General features: G+C 40.4%; 1 protein-coding gene across 1 annotated transcript; it reads right to left on the bottom strand.

Annotated features, from left to right (window-relative positions):
- Nucleotides 1-319: 319 nt before the first annotated feature.
- Nucleotides 320-17,094, bottom strand: FKTN (fukutin; the record flags this gene model as incomplete). The annotated part of the gene is made up of 9 exons (XM_009872912.1): nucleotides 320-533; nucleotides 5,343-5,470; nucleotides 6,326-6,459; nucleotides 7,621-7,750; nucleotides 9,345-9,477; nucleotides 10,928-11,205; nucleotides 12,660-12,863; nucleotides 15,833-15,892; nucleotides 17,029-17,094. Coding segments are annotated over 9 exons (1,347 nt in total), but the record flags the coding sequence as incomplete, so codon positions are not given.
- Between the last annotated feature and the right edge of the window lie 3 nt (nucleotides 17,095-17,097).

Genomic DNA, 17,097 nt, shown 5'->3' with positions numbered 1-17,097 from the left:
ATGCCAAAGCCACCTGGACACTGTTTACAATTAAACAGCCAACTGCCCCGAAGTTTACTGCAACATTTCTTTTCTACTCTCCTTGTGCAGCTTTTCTTTCAGCTTCCCTTTTCTTCAGTTGCCTTTAACCTTTAACTACCTGGAAAACATACTACAAACACGAAAAAAATACCTGTTAGGCAAAATAAAAAAAAAAAAAAAAAGTGAATGCCTCTGTAGGAAACAGATGAGAACTTACAAAAGGAACGGATGCCTTTGGGACATACAAACTACAAACTGACAGTTTCAAGGACAGCAGGCTCCTTCAGCAGTCAGGCAGTCAGTAGATTTGTATGACATCGTCCCACTCATCGACAGGCCAGACACCATTGAACTGCACGTTGGATGGCGAGCTCTTCCAGTCCCACGTCTTCACAGGAACCTTCCAGTCTGGGCCATAGTTGGCTTCAACATACTGAAGGGTTTCACAGGGCACATGTACCTTGAGTTCTACAAATTCAGTCCAACACAGAGTAAACTTTGGAAAAAGATACCTGTGTCATAACAAAAGAACATGGTCACTGGCAGAAGACTGAAATCACCTCTAAATAAACAGAAAGCGAGCAGTTGCAGCAACTGGCCATGTTACATTTATAATATTTTTCTTATTATTCCTTAACTTCCCTTCTGCAAAATATTATTTACATACTAGACAGGGGTGTTATTATCCACAGTAACTGGTTAACATCTGCCACATGTTCTTAGGAAGAAATATTTCCAATTATTTTGCAGCTTGTCCCCATACCATTCTGTCATCTATAGGAAATCACTTAATCCCTATCTCTGCTTTTCAACTTGCAAACCGGATTTAACAGTTACCTCATTTAGAAGGGTACCAAGAAGATGATACATGCTACTTGGTAGGGCAGATTTCCCTAAAAGCAGCATTGCATGCTTTATTATGAGTCAAGCCCTTTTAAAAACCAAGTTTTTACCTTTTTTCAATCTTACCAAACAAAGCATGCAATTCACTTTCAGTACCCATGTTTAAACATGGTGCCAGACTTGGAGCAGCTGCAAAGAATTAAGGCACAGCTGCCACCTTGTACTTTTTGAAGCCCTCTCAGCCCCATTTAAATATTAAAAATAATTTATTCTATCAACTGACCTTGCTCTGTACCTGTTGTTTTCCGTAGAAGGGCCAGCATAAGCCCTACTTGTAACTACGTTTAGACCAGTGGAAGCTCACAGGTAAATTCCACAGTTTGATCAGAATGACACCCTACAGGACCACAGTGTCAGAGTCAATGTGTTAAGCAAGTGAATGCCAAAGCCTATGTAATGTTTCTGCAGTGAATCATTCCCACTTCTGAAGCCGTAAAGTCTTCCACAGAAAAAAAAGTTATCTTAAGATTCCCTTCACAAGTAAACATGAAACCATAAGCACTTGGACCTTTGGAAAAGAAGGTTATAAGATTTGTACATCTGCATGAACTTGAAATCCCCACCTGCTCCTTCAAGCATGAAGTTAATTTTATTTCTAAGCACTGAGCAAATGCTTGGATCCTATCAGAAAATAAAACAACCTTGCTTGTATGCCTTAGACAGAGAGATGGAAAAAAAGTGATCAAGCACTTTTGGATATATATCCAGAGACAACTCATTAGCTCTAAACTAAAAAAGAAACCCAAAATAAAAAATGCCAGCTACCAAGGGGAAAACAAGGTAAAGAAAATGTATTACTGGATCTATAATCATCAAGTAGCTATTTAGCTGTTACCAACCCAGGAAATCATTCATCTATCAGAAATGCAGTGGGTGTGCATATATAAAAGCTATCAGCAAACCACTGAAATAATATATTCTTCAGACAATGAACACTGAATAGCAATTTAATACTGAGAGAATACAAGTAATTTAAATAAACTAATCTGCAAATTAAAAGGTCTGTTGGAAATTTCACCAAAATAATTATTTAGATAGTATTAAAATAATTGTTTACTATCACTAATGAAAAATGTAGCTTTCAGTGATGCTTCACACTACTGGAATCCTCGCTCATCATTTGCTCATTTCAAGTGGCTGGGATAAGGCTGCATACACACACACACTTGTACGTATACAACTTGGAACGTATACACTGCTCGCCATTTTCTATTCTAATTTTGGTCTCATCAATCTTTGGACACAAAAAGTACTGAGAAGATTTTACACTTTCATGAAGTTGTCTATGTTAAGAGCATACAGAATTAATTAATTTTAAGGATTAAAGCATATAGCATACATTTTATTCCCTGATTCAGATTTTGTAGAACTTGTCCAGTGTTAATTCTGTAAACAAACAGGCACTCTCAGTTCCTGCAATTCCAGAGAACATAAGGAGGATGTACATGCTTGTGTCACCATGTTGAGGAAGTATGAAAATGCAAACGACACAGCCAGACTTTTAAGGTTGAGAAACCAGTTCTCAATGTAAACAGAGACCAACAAAAAACATTTTAGAGACTAAATGGAAAATACTTTCATCCTTCGTACTTTTGTTTAGCGAGATGTACAGAAAGCATGTCTGTGCAAACACTTAGCTTTCTCAAGAATCATTAAATGGTTTGGGTTGGAAGGGACCTTAAGGATCATCTAGTTCCAATCCCCTGCCATGGGCAGGGACACCTCCCACTAGACCAGGCTGCTGGTCTTGAACACTCCAGGAATGCTGCATCCATGTCTCAACAACCTGTTCCAGTGTTTCACCACCCTCACTGTAAAGAACTTCACTGTAAAGATCTCCCTAACATCTAATCTAAATCTATGTTGCTCCAGTGTAAAATTGTTGTCCGTCATGCTGTCGCTCTACCTCCCCAGCTTTCCTGTAGGCCCCATTCAGGTACTGGAAGGCCTCTATAATGTCTCCCTGGGGCCATCTCCAGGCTCAACAACTCCCACTCATTCAGCTTGTCTTCAGAGGAGAGGCGCTCTAGCTCTTTGACAATTTTTGTGGCCCTACTCTGGACCCACTCCAGCAGATCCATGTCCTTTTTATGATGGGGGCTCCAGAGCTGGACACAGTACTGCAGGTGGGGTCTCACCAGAGCCGAGAGGCAGAATCACCTCCCTCGATCCGCTGGCCACGCTGCTCTCTTGACGCAGCCCGGTATTTGATCGGCCTTTGGGGCTGTGAGCACACATCGCTGGCTCATATTCAGTTTTTCATCCACCAAGAGCCACTGTCCATGTCCCTGATAAAGATGTTAAACAGCACCAGTCCCAAGACTGAACCCTGAGGAACTGCATTTGTCGCTGCTCTCCACAAGCCATGGAGACATCAAAGTCACTGACCACAACTATTTGAGTGCAGACACCCAGCCAATTCCTTACCCACCAAGTGGTCCATGTGTCAAACTCACGTCTCCCCAATTTGGAGAGAAGGATGTCATGTGGAAAAGGTCTTTTTAGAATGCCTTTTCTGCTCCTTTTTACAAACATCACTATCTTGAAGTAGAACTCCCACTCCTATTTGTGATTATCCAGTAGCAACCAATACGTCTTCTGATACCACGTAAACAGCTGGAGAGATTCCTTTTACATTGTTCAAGTGTATTCAGGATTCAGCGCTCTTTTTACTGATCGCTTTACCTTCCCCCGTAATTCTGAAAGGGCTGAAGACCAAGCAAAACTGATGGTCATTCTGGTGTTGTAGGCATTGAGATCAAGCAGGCCAAATCTTCACATCTCACAGCTAAAAAGCCGTGATCTTCTCTTCTCTTTTTGAGAAGGTATTTGGAAGAACACATATCTGGAATTATCTGGCTAAGCATTCTGAACAGCCACATTATGTCAGGGCTGGGGGCCTTTATAACAAAACAAGCAGCTTTCTTGCTCCCTTCCTGCATGGATTAAGTACAGTAAACTATGCCTAAGAAACACCAGCTCAGGATTAAAGGCTTCCTTACACTAAGGAAATCAGTTCTTATTGAACCAGAAAGCCATGCTTGTAAACTTTGAAAAAAATTACCAACAAAACTAAGTACTAGGCTACAAGAAAAATAAAGTGTTTTATGAAAGCTAGAGTTCCAAGCAAGTTGCAATATCCTAGGATACAGGAGCTGGACACAGCACAGGTTCACATCTATTTTTCTATTCTCAAGCTTTGGTCTAGTCATACAAAATGGGAGCAAAAAACAGCTCTCAAGCATCCAAGGTCTGATGTTACAATGGATTTTTGAAAAAGCACATCAACTCTACTGGCATGGAAACTGCCATTGCAATTTAGACACAACAGAAGCCCAGAGAAAAGGAAAGGAATTTGTTGGTCAGCAACAGAACCTCCCCAGAACGCAGCACACAAAACCCTCCAAAAGCTCGTACCAAAAACCCAACGTTAAGCTTGCCTTGGAAACTTATTGAATTGTTGCAATATTCCAAGAAAAATACTCAGCAACACAGACCATTTTAAGTGAGAATATTCAAAGAGCTCTTGTTTAGTCTGTTTTTAAGAGTGGCTTTTGACTCTTGTCATCAAAATATCTACCCCAATCTTTGTTTGTCATTTCAGCACAAAGATAACTAAGACAAGGACTCAGACACTATCACCATCTGAATTAGAGTGTTCACTAAGTTCCCTTTAGCTAAATATAAGTAAATACAGTTCAGGAAAAACAGGAAAGATAATTAAATCCTATAGACGTCAACAATGTTTTCAAGTAGTCTGCAACTATCTCTCAGTTAACACGGGTGTTAGAAAGAAACAAATCAAATTATCGAAAACTATATTCAGTTCGCTGAGTAGATGAGGAAGCTGTTGTACTTATTTGCTGATTTAACACTGAGAGATATGAGGCAAGAAAAGTCAGACCCTATTTAAAATTCCGTTTTCAGAAAAGGAACGACAACAAGATCTGCAGCAGTCAGCTGCATGGCTGTGACACCATTATAGTCAATAAAGTATTCCAAATCACTAGCACTAAATCCAAAACTATGGGTTGCAAGGACAGTTGAGGCTTTCTGCCATAATGCTCCATCACCGAGACAGATACCTAAGTTTTAGAGACTCCTTTCTCATCTTAGCTCTTTAACTCAGAGCTTGTCACAGTCCAGATAAGATCTGCATGATCAATGAAATGCCAGCATTGCTTTCAATATCATGAGAGAACTGACATGTGATAAGCCCAGCAAGCCGTAGTACTGTTCACTTTCTGCTTCTCTCATCTCAAAAGTGCAAGTCTGCACCAATTCCTTTCTGGTAACAGCCTTTCCCACAAAAAAAGCACAGATTTTGTCAAGCAACAACACACAACACACAAAATGCCAACACTAAACACTAACTTGATCAATTTCTTTCCTATTAGAGGGAGAAATCCATCTCGTACTTAAATTTCTTGCCCGATTTAGCCTGAGTTCCTCCATTCCATATGTGGTCACTCTCTTCATAGAAGAAAAAAATATCGAGTTTCACATCTTCTTCTCCTTGGAAAGAGAGTTCCAAGCTGTCTTCTACCTACAAGACAAACACACACACACTGTATATATTCATAAAAATACAAGGCTACTTATGTCAGCAGGTTTCAGAAGACAAACATATTTTGGTCACGTATGCAGAGTGACTCCTAACTGAAGAAAATACACTAACTCTTCTCTGGTTTTGTGATGCCTTGAGAACACTGGAAATATTCTGCACCTCAGTGGGACTACCTTCTCTTTCCTTCCTTTAGCCCAAAAAGCTTCAGCACCATCTCCCACACGCAAAGCTATCTCAGTGAACAAGCACACGATTAGTAGGTGACTTCACTGAACACACTTTCTCTACGATAAAACACCCACTAGCACCCACAATGATATATCACTTGAACTGTGTCTGAACCTTCATGTTCTTGTAATTTTGTTCTTTCCTCTACCATTCTGCAGCCTATGCTCTGAAAACACTAAATCAAAATTCACATAAGCCCACGAACAAGCCCACTGCCAAGCTCAAGCCATCAGCTAGGTCTACATACAGGGCTACAGATAATCTTGGAGCTGTATCACCAATACCCCCATATAATGAGGCCCATCCAATATCAGACTAAATTCTGCCTTGGTTCTTAAGTTTCCCTAGCACCTCTAAAAACTTCTGATTTGAGGAATTCAGATTCCTCAAACAGGGATAAAGCTATTAAAAAGAGTATTTTCTCACACACTGTCCAGGAAAACACATAAAAATCAACAAGACTTTATGTTTAGGTAAAACCTTAATGAGTATGTGTCTGTCAAGAAGGCTTCTGATATTCACTTCTACGTAAGTGACCTGCAGATGTACCCAAACTTTCAAACCTACATAAAGACACACAAATCAAATTGGTCATTATTTATGTACCTTGCCAAATTTGTGCTTCAGTGGTAACCCCACTTTCTGAAATGCTGGAATGATATCTGCTTTGTAATCCCTTATAAAGACTCCCAAATCAACATCTTTGCTGTGAGGAATGACATTGCACTGTCTATACCAGCCTGAGTGGGGCGGGGAGGAAAAAAAAGGAAAAAAACAAACTAGTTAATTCAAGAACATGAGAAATATATGAATAGAACAAAAGCAACATAAAAATGAACTGCCATAAGGTCACCAGGCAAAAATCTTCGAATGAGGTCATAAACAAGACTTCTGCCGTTCTCTAGTATGAAATGTACCACATAAAAAACCCCAACTATTACTGCACTTTATGTCCAGCTCTTTCCAGAAAGCCAAAAGTGAAAGTGAAAATACTAACTCCCTTTGAAAGGTAAAATATATTCAGTTTTCTAATCTAAACATCTTTAAAGAAATAAAATTCTTTATCTGGGGCCAAATCTAGTCCGTAATGAACAGTTACAGGGCTACAGCTGTGCTTTTAATTTGGAACTACTATTTTAAGTAATATCTGAGACATTAATCATCTTTCAATCACATCTGCAAAACAGTAAGACAAGAAGTGGGACACACTTTTGTCTGTTTCATTAAATCTTTTAGTAACTGTGCATTCAGAAAATTATATTCCCTAGGACTAAACAAATACAAGTCAAGCATGCACCCATATGAGTTTTCACAATCTATATCAATAATAAAAGAATCTGCACCAGTGACATAAGATACTACTTCCAACTTCAGGAGAATTGCAAACTTGTAGTATCTACTCTAACAGGCTGACAACTTATTACAAGAAAGTTTTTTTAAATAAAATAATTAAAAATAATTATAAACTATAATTTAAAGCTATATATATTTACATATTTTAAGCACTACATTGCACAGGAACACAAATCAGGCAAGAACCTTACACAGACAGCAAAAATACGTGCCCATCATTGTGTTTACCAACTACCATTGCAATAAATTCCAGGTCACACAACTCGGGGAACTGCTGATTATTTTCTAAGCAGTGTGATCAGCACAACACAGATAACTGCTACCAACATTAAACGCTTCACTGGTAATTTGCTCAGCATCACCAAGGCTCCAGTTTCTAAAGAAAAAGCATTTATCAGGAGTAAAAAGGCCTATTTCAATACAGCTATCACCACAAATTACCTTCCAACCTGCTACACTTAACTTCGGCTGACATTACAAGCAATAGAGGGTGAAATGTTTAAAATTTCAGATGAGTTTAAAAATGCAATCTAAAACAAATGCTTTACCAAGGCATGTCCCACTGCTCAGCCAGAATTTTACTCCTAAGTTATTCAGTGTCAGGGCAGCCAGATGGAGCAAGGATTTTGCTTTCTTTCTGAACTCCACTGCATCAAGAGAGGCATCATCAGGATACAGCTGGAAGGCAAAGGAAGAGTAAGCAAGCTATTGTCAGAAAGCAAATTCATTTTTCAGTTCCCTAAGAAGAAATTATGTTTAATAGTTTACTTAACTCATATCTGGGTAGTATTTGTTTTCACATATAGAGCCCACTTTCAGCACACGCACTAGAACGACAAGTCAAAATTTTAACTCTGAAACATCAATCTTCTTTTTTTTTTTCTAGTGGAATGTCAAGTCACAGTAAAATAGAGCACGAATATATGTATTGGACACTCATTCTCATCACTCAGCAACAACAGAGGTGAATGCCAGTTCTGCACACGCTGAGCTCAACACGCAGAGTCCAGGGGGAAAACAGAATCGGTTACTCCCAGCACATCAGTTTATTTGGCGCCACCAGGTGTTACAGCTGGATGGTAACAAGTTCTGCCACAGAGAAGAAACAATGCGAACAGAAAATCACACTTGTCCTCCAGCTACAAGTGCAGCAAGATCTCCTGTTAACTCAAAGCCAAAAACAACACAGCAGCCCAGGCAAACATTACCAAATCAAAGACGGGAGCAACATACCACTTGGCTTCATGACTGATCTCATTAAGAGCTCCTGTGACACAAATACTTCTCAAAACAGATGCCAGCTGCTCATTTCGGTATTAAAGCTCCAGCAAAGTTCAATATACCTCCCAAGACACATTTTCTCTGCCTGTGATGATTAGTGTCTGAAGGTTTTAGGGCTGAAGCAGAGCACGCTTACAATTTCTGTCCTTTACAGATGAAGTGACAACGCACAGGTACTCCTGGGTACTCTCCTGCTACTCGTATGGGGAGCTACGGCCCTAACCGGACTGAAAAACACTGAGTTTCTTCCCCAAGAAGTCCCTTCCCCAAGACTCCAAGTGCCTGAAGAATGGAACCTTTTGTGTCCTCTTTTTCCCCTCTTCCATAAAATCAGACATGGCTCAAATTCCATGACTTGATTCTGACTCCACAATCTTAAAAGCAGTAACATCTCTCTTCTTTTCAAGTTAGGACAAAGCACTCCCCATACTGCAGCCTAAATTTTCCACCATCAGCTAAATCAGGCAGCAATATTCTAAAAATCCTGCTCTACAGTAGTACTGAAAACATGGTCTAAAAGCAATGAGACAAGTGATTTCAGAATTAGTATACCATTTCAGATAAACTGAACAAGGAATGTGGAACTGCACGACATGGTTCACAAGAATATAACAGGGAATATTACTCAGAACTTTGAGAAATGCCACAAGGAAAATTTTCAACCAAAGAAGTATAGCCTTAGACTTACACAAAATCTATCTAACAGTAACAATGCCTGAGAACTACAGACACGTTGGTTACCTCTTCTTTTCAAAGATTTGGAAAATGGAAAAAATGTGCCCACAAGTAAAAAAGACAAATCATTATTTTCAGTTGAAGTTTTAGTTGTATTACCACTTAGAACACTTTCTGGATTGAATCTCAGAGGCTGTATTTATCTTTATGTATGAACAGTCCCATCTAGATAAGAAACAGTTAACTGTTTGTAGGTTTTGGTCAATCAGTGAAAACACACATTACATCTCAGAGACACCACCTGATTACCACTAACCTGAAAGAAAGCCCGAGCTTCTCTGTACCTACATTCAAGAAATCTAGAGTGTGACATCTCCTCTAGAAATCTGGATGGATTTTTTGGAATTTGAACTTTTAAGTCATCAATGGAAACAAGGAGAAGTTCTGGTCTGCAAAAAAAAGACGATATGTTACTTCATCTAATTACTTTACAATCCACAAGCCACTTCTTCCCTAGAGCTCAGGTTAAAATCTTAATGTGTATTACTGGCAGTGACTCCTCTGCCCAGACACACCTGAAAACCATTGCAGAAAAGCAAGAAGACCTTCAACAAATTCCTCTTACACTTTGAAATTCTGTTGAAAAAGAGATTCTACACCTGTAAGCCCACAGTTAGTTTGTCAGCTCCATTACTGTCTCAAGACTTGCACTGAATTTGTTCAGAGCTGTTGTTCAGTGTGTTTGAAAATTCAGGCTATTTATTAAGTTGTCTACAGATCGGATGCACTTAAACTTCCCCCTGTACTTTGAGGCTATCTGCATTTAAAATTTAAAACCTGTTCAGCCTTCAGAATGAATGAAATGTGGTATTTAACACCTTATACAGTCCGCTTCAGATGTTGAGGAAGAGAAGTGGTACAGGTTCCATGCTTTAAAAGGAAGAAAGAAGAGCACCAATTTCAAGGAAAAAAATTATGGATTCATTTTGACCCATGAAACGTGCGGCTGTTTTTCTCTGATTTACGGCACACACACGTACTCTGCAGAAACACTGTTCTCAAACGCTAGTGGTACATGTGTGGCTTTGAAAATAGGGACAAGACATGCCAGAACCTGTATTTCCTGAAACACTGCTATTGAAAGTATTGCATGAAAAGACAGACATCTACAGTATTACTTTACCAATGTAGTGCAAAGTTTAAGCATAAGACTGTGGACAAATAACATCAACAATTCAAACATTTATGCAAGAAAGGAGTCCCTTCAGCATGTTAAGAGCATGGGTTACACGTAATGGCTGACACAGATCTTCGTGGTACAAATGTCAAGTCTCTTCATTCGTGCTCTTTAACTCTGACTATTTGGACTGTTACTGAGTGGATTTCTGTCACTTCCCTTTCCATTTAAAGTTCCATACCCATATTCAGCTTTTGGATACATATTTTTATAGAAAAAACACCAAGTATCCATCGGCTAGTATTAAATCTCTTGCCAGTTATACTTCATCCCTGTGTTGACAGCACAGATGGTTGCCAACAGATTTCAAACTTTTCAGTACATGAATGGTAAACCACTGGCCCTAGCAGAAGATGCTCTGGTATATTTAACATCAGTCATGGCTGCTTTGACTTCCTCTCATCTTTCTGCCTGCCTCAGCCTGGCCACACAGTAACTTCCTCTAAAACATAGCTGTTAATTTATGACTGGTGGGAAGCCCTTGTTTGCAGGCAAACGGCACTGGATTTACTTTCACACCCTAATTTACCTAAGGATGGAGCCATACATGAGCTAAATTTTACAACCTGACTTTAGGAAGAAGAGTGATTTTATATATAGGACAAAGAAGTTAATTTTGGGAGTGCCATTATGGTGTAATCCGTCCTCTGCTTTGAACTCACTTCTCATACGCTCCAGGGTAGCGACCAAAGTGGAGTTTCCGGAAAGGCACGAACTTTCTGTCCATGTGTTGCTTGAGTCTCAGGGGGCCATGCCAGAGGTAATTACCACTCCTCTCATAGAAGACCACCAGGTGAATGGCATGAGATGCTAGTTTAAATATGTAGTGCAAGGGAATTTCAATCCCAGACAGGTCATCCATCCCATCCAAGCGGGGGTCCTTGTTTATAATCTTCAGCCATTGGAAACCCATTTTCTCAGCAGTTCTAAACAGGCCCACCTAAAAATGAGTGAGAGGGAGAGAGAGAGAGAGAAAAGCTAAAGATCAGAGAAACAAAATGGAATGCTAAATGCTTATTACTAACTGACATTACTTTCCATTTCCATTTTTATAATGAGACTTAAGAAGAAACTACTCAAAAATTTCTAAGACCTTAACAATCAGCAACCACAAGCAATTCAAATCACTGTAAATCCTTGTCTCAAATTTTGTCCCTCAAACTATTCAACAAAACAACAAATAAATGTTGCAAGCCATGCTTGGACTAGGTTTGTTCCTTGTCAAAGCGGCATTCTCTGCATCCTCAAACTGTTGTCAAAAGTTTCTCTTGTGCCGAACTTGGTGTTCCTAAGTCCTTGAATAATGATACCACTAACACAGAAATGATTACAGCAAAATCTTCTTTTATGATGTACATAAATATTTGCCTAAATCTCACCAAACAGCAAAAGTTGCACTAGGTAACAAGCTTTCATATTTCTACAGATAAAAATTAATGAAATGTTGGCTGATAAGAAAAGAACCAATCAGCATCTGAAGACACTTTCAATTACCTCCCTTGAACTGTTTATACAGCCATATCAGCTTCTCCTCTGGATGCTACAGATATTATCTATCAGCCACAACGGAATGGAGAGATGGATGTATATTAGCGGGCTGTCACACAACCCTATTCTCCGTTTCTCTAACTGTGAATACAGGTATGCCTGATCAGATTCAGAGTGTCACCACTTCACCTGAGTGGGACTACTTCAGCAAAATAGTCACAGATCATTTTAATGTTTCCTGCTTTTTCTTAAAAAAAATAAATAAATAAAACACCTGTTTGTCACTGGTATCTTGTCTGTATAAATTAATCTAGTGAATATATCCAGACTACACTTAACTGATGAAATAATTTTGGATCCCATTTTGTCCTGCATCACATGGTACACCTCTACTTCTGACACATCGACTTAAAAAACTCAGAACACCAAAGCAAAGCAGAGATACCAACACATCAAGTGATGAAATAAAGTGATGTTACATACAAGTATGTACTAAAGATCTGTAAACCAGCAGACTATGATGATCTTTCTGGCCTTGTCACATCAATACCTGCATTTCCTCCTTGATAGATTGCCAAACTCGAGATATGTTACACCTATACCTACGTTACAGGCTTAAGGTTTTACTTTTTCCTTTCTAACAGACAACCTTCTTTACTTTCAGCATGGCCTCTTACTGCAGACAGTTTCTAAAAATTTGTCGTTATTTGTAAATGACTGTTAATGTATCAAGGCCAGCGCCTGGATACCTTTTACTTTTCTTGAAAAACTTCCCTGTACCAATACCTTTACAAGATTTCCACACAATGAATTACGAGACCTTAAGACAAACATGAAAGCATAACAATCGTAGAACAGTTGAAGGCACTACCATACACAACTGTGAACTGAGGAAAGGGCACTTACTTCGTGTTTCCATGTTTTGTCCAGTAGTGCAAATGTAGTAAAGTCTCTTGGAGCACAGAAGTACTTGCACTCTGGACTTGGGCCATCAGGAGAACTTCTGATCTGTTCAATGTCTTTATCAACCAGTCCCAGAATCAAAGGGTCGATCAAATACACTGGTATGTTGTGACTGGATATTAAGCCTAAGAACTTCCTGACCACTTGCTGTTTGACAGAGGATAAAATTTTAAGTTAAAACCACCATTTTTAAGTGTACGAAGTTTAATACATTAAAACATTTTGACAGAAATGAGAAAACACAACCCACTGGCAGAAGGAAACCTTACCCCTCAATACATTTTCTGAGTTTGCACCTTACTTCCGTGAACAATCATCGAAATCGGAATTTTCTCTTTCAGAAGGATAGGCTGCTCCCAGGCTTTTCAGGTCTCTAAGACTAGAGTAAAAACCTTTCAACTTCAATTAGAACTTTCTACAAGTTAAAGCACACTAACTCTAGAGTGCTAGACTTGAGAACAGCGAGGCTAAACTCTAGATTCTTTCCAGCTGTAGACTGAGTTGGAGAACACTCAAATAAATCAGAGACTATAGGATGAGATGTGACGCATGTGTGGCTGCTGAAGGAGCTGACTGATGGCACTCCAAAGCTGCTCTGCAATGTCTTGAAAGGCCATGGTGGTCAGGAGCTCTTCCTCAAGTTTGAGAAAAGGGAAATCTCATGCCATCTTCAAAAGGGAGGATCTGGGCAATTCTGATCACCTCAATCTCAATCCCCAAAGACACTTCAGGAGCAAAAGCCGCTGGGAGGTCACATCCAAGCACACAAAGGAGACAGATGTGACTGGGAAAGGCAACCAAAGGCAAACTGCACGTCATCACAGCAACTGACATTGAAGAAGTCTGTGGGCAAGGTGAAAGCAACGGACATTGTTCATACCTTGACTTCAGCAAGGCTTCTGACCCACCCCCAAACAGTATCCCCAGACCTCAGGCACGATGCCTGCTGCATACGAAGGTTGATTCAGTGAGAGGGTAGGGAGCAAGAGTTGTCCAGTCTTTGGATACCAGAGCACCCAGGGCACTTGACCATGGCAATGTTGCATACAGAGTTAAAAGCTGTCGCAAGAAGGTCCTGTGCCTGATGAGAGGGTTTATTAACTCGACTCAGTGGAGTATTTTAATCAAGAACATTTAAATCTCCATGGCACACAGAAGCCATTTACAGCAGTCACAGCTACTCTGCTACTAAAAATGTAGCTGACGTATTTAACAGCAACAGTTAAATCTAATGACTTAAAGTACTTTTTCCAATCAGAAAAAAACCGATTTGCTTTCAACAGTGCTATCAGGCTTCATGTCTGTCTCTAGAAGAGCTGTGGTAAGGGAAAGCCATAGCCTACCATCCAACCTACCTGCCCAGCACGCTGATGCTGGCTTTCTAGCTGAAGCTCTAACCTTCCTCCTGTCCAGCTGCTGAGTCAATCAGGCTCCACAGGCCAACCTCTAATTCTGGAACAGGGTTTTGGCTTTAGGGAGGTGTAAAACACGTGCAGACAGTGTGTGGACCAACAAACAGAATTTAGACAGTAGCACTACATGTGCTGTACTGGCAGAAGTGAGGCAACCATCTTCATGATTTCAGCTCTTACACAGAGCTGAAAGGCAAGTGATGTGCTAGCATTATTAATGCAATTAAAACTAGTAGATCAGACTGATGAACAGGTAGCAAATCTGTGCAGAAGTACCTACTATTTCACCCTCTGTCACTTCTCCAGGTAAATGTTTTTTAGTTGAAACTTAAATAATTGGTAGAAGGAGATGGCGATATCAAGGAACTAGGAGAAACACATTCCAGTACAGGTGTTTTGGACTCATCATGCAGGGACTCTGAAGAAACCTTGGAGCGTACCAGGTCCTCCGCCAGAATGTGGAGCATTCTGCTTTGTTATTAATGAGGGAGGTGGTGGAGCCACCATCCTGGTACGTGTTTAAAAAATGGTTGGATGAAGCATTTCAAGAGATGGTTTAGTGTTACTCTGGCGTAGGGCTGCAGATTGGACTTGATCTTAAGGTCCTTTCCAACTTTTATGATTCTATGGTAAGATCAAGTTCAAGCTTAATGAGAACTCTGCAGACAGAGTGGCACAAGGGAAGCCCACTGTGACCATGCTAGCTAACACCTAGTAGGTAGTTCCAAGGGGTTCCACCCCCAGGAATAGCGAGACATTTCTGGTGCAAGCAAGCAGTCCACAGAGCAGCTGGCTTGGATTATTCCCAAGAACAGCTCGTAATCAGTGCACCTTTCCTCTTGCTCAGCAGAAGCAAGGCATTTAAATGCCTATTTTGCTAACTAGTAACATTATCATATTGCACCCCTTGTGAAAGGCAGCCAGCTCCCAGAGCAAAGTTCTCTTTAACCATTTGTGCTGTTTTTCCGCTGGGAGGTCTGTTAACAAAGACTTCTCTAAAAGTGTTTCCAAACAAAGGCTAACTACAAATATCATGACTGAGCTTCTGACTCCCTGAGGCAAACACAATGTTTTGGTTGCAGTCAATCCTACAAACCTTAACCAAGAAGCCACAAAAAAAATACCCCATTTCAAGTATCTAACGGCGCGCCTCACACTGCACCTGAACGCTGGCATAGAGCAACTGGCGAACGCTGAAATGTAGCATTTCACCCCTTGTGCTGAGCTTTATGACCCAGAATAAGCAATTAACATAAAACGCTGAGAGGCAGGTTAAACAACTGGAGCGAGTACTCTGTGACCCAAGACCTGCAGCCAATTGTTTAACCGTGCTACCGACTATTAAACAAGCTGCACGTCAAGTAAGCCAATCTTCTCAACTCGATACTCCATGTGAAAGGACACAAAAGCCGGATCAAAACTTCTACATAAGAAAGAATAAGTTTTGTTTCTTACAACATTTACAAAACTACAAAGAACCGCACAGGCAAAGGCTACCAAACTGTAACTGTTTCTCAGTTCCATTTTAAACTAATGTTTTGAAATTCTGCATAACTTTATTTGGTGAAGACAGCATCTCTTAGTCCTTAATACCAAAAAAATCCCAAACAAAGAGGAAAGAGAGCTGGGCCCTGAGCTTAAAATTCCATGTGAGTTCTCTGATACCTGCAGAAGATCTGTATGAACCAGTGATGTTATACGTACCCATCTCGTGCTGTCTTGGGCTGAATGACTTCCTCTGACTTTGGAGAAAACCGCTCCACTCTATCAAAATCAAAGACGGGCAAGGAGAAAGAAAATTAAAGGAGAGTAATTTTGGTTGAATCCCGAGTTAGGAATTCTTAACAGGACATTCAGCGGCATCTATCCAGTCAGCACTTTATAATTATGGCTGTGGTTATGCCTCTGGTCACTCCTCTACAGTACTGAATGTGAAATCGCAAATAACTGGTCTTAGTGCATTTTGAGGGACAACGCAACTCCCGGGGACTTCAAGGATTGCATGACCAAGCCTTAGGTTTTTAAAGTCAACAAGCCAGAAAAAGTAAAATGAGCAGATGACAAACACAAATACTTGGGCAAATGCCACTGGGAAAAAGACAGCAGGACTGTGCCTCAAGTCTTTCCAGATGTAATCACAGAGAGTTAAATATGAAATAGCGTACATTCATATGATAACATCAAGGCAGTGAACGGTTCAGCTTTCAGCTTTTCAAGAGTACAAAGAGTTTCGCATTCACAGCCTTGCTGTTTACAATCAGCAACTGTAAGGAAGTCAAAGCCTGCAGAACCACCTAGCACGAGGACTGCCTGCATTGGTTAAGAATGTCCTCCCCAAAAGAAAATAAACTGAGGAAATGTGATACATATGAGGTTCTTCTATAAAATTAAACTAATTCGGTTGTTGAATTTGCAATTCAACTGTCATCTATGAAGTCAACAACAACGAGTACTTCATTTACCGTAGTAGTTACCTCTTCTTCCGTTACAGAAAATCACGCTCAGCTAACCGTTTCCGTGAGTGGTATAAAAGCAAGATTTAATCTGTAACATCTAGAAAATTACCAACGCCGAATCACAACGTACGGAGAAAGTGCCGCAGAAAAAGACAGGTTTTCTTTTTAAAGCACCTCTGTCAAAAACAACTGCAACCAGTAAACGCTGCCGTCCTCGTTTCTTCAGGAAAGCTCTAACAGGGCCCTCGGCTCGACTTCACTCGACAGCAACTGGCTCGGGCTACTGACTCTCCCGTGGTACTCACCCCGCGCTAAACACGATTTCCAGCCGTGGGAGGGAGGTCTGGGGGTGCTACGAACGCTGCAGGGGGCCCTGAAGAGAGCAGGCGTTTCATGCCGGCTCGTTCCGCGAAAGCCAGCCTGCGCAGCACAGCTCTCCCTTACCTTCTGCGACAGGTAGAACTTGTAGTAGTACAGCTGGAAGAGGAGGAAAACCAGGCTGGTCAGCGAAAG

The sequence above is a fragment of the Apaloderma vittatum genome, unplaced genomic scaffold (genome assembly GCF_000703405.1).
Source record: "Apaloderma vittatum isolate BGI_N311 unplaced genomic scaffold, ASM70340v1 scaffold3487, whole genome shotgun sequence".
Lineage (NCBI taxonomy): Eukaryota > Metazoa > Chordata > Aves > Trogoniformes > Trogonidae > Apaloderma > Apaloderma vittatum.
The sequence above is the reverse complement of the archived record's forward strand: the minus strand, read 5'-3'. Positions and strand labels throughout refer to the sequence as shown.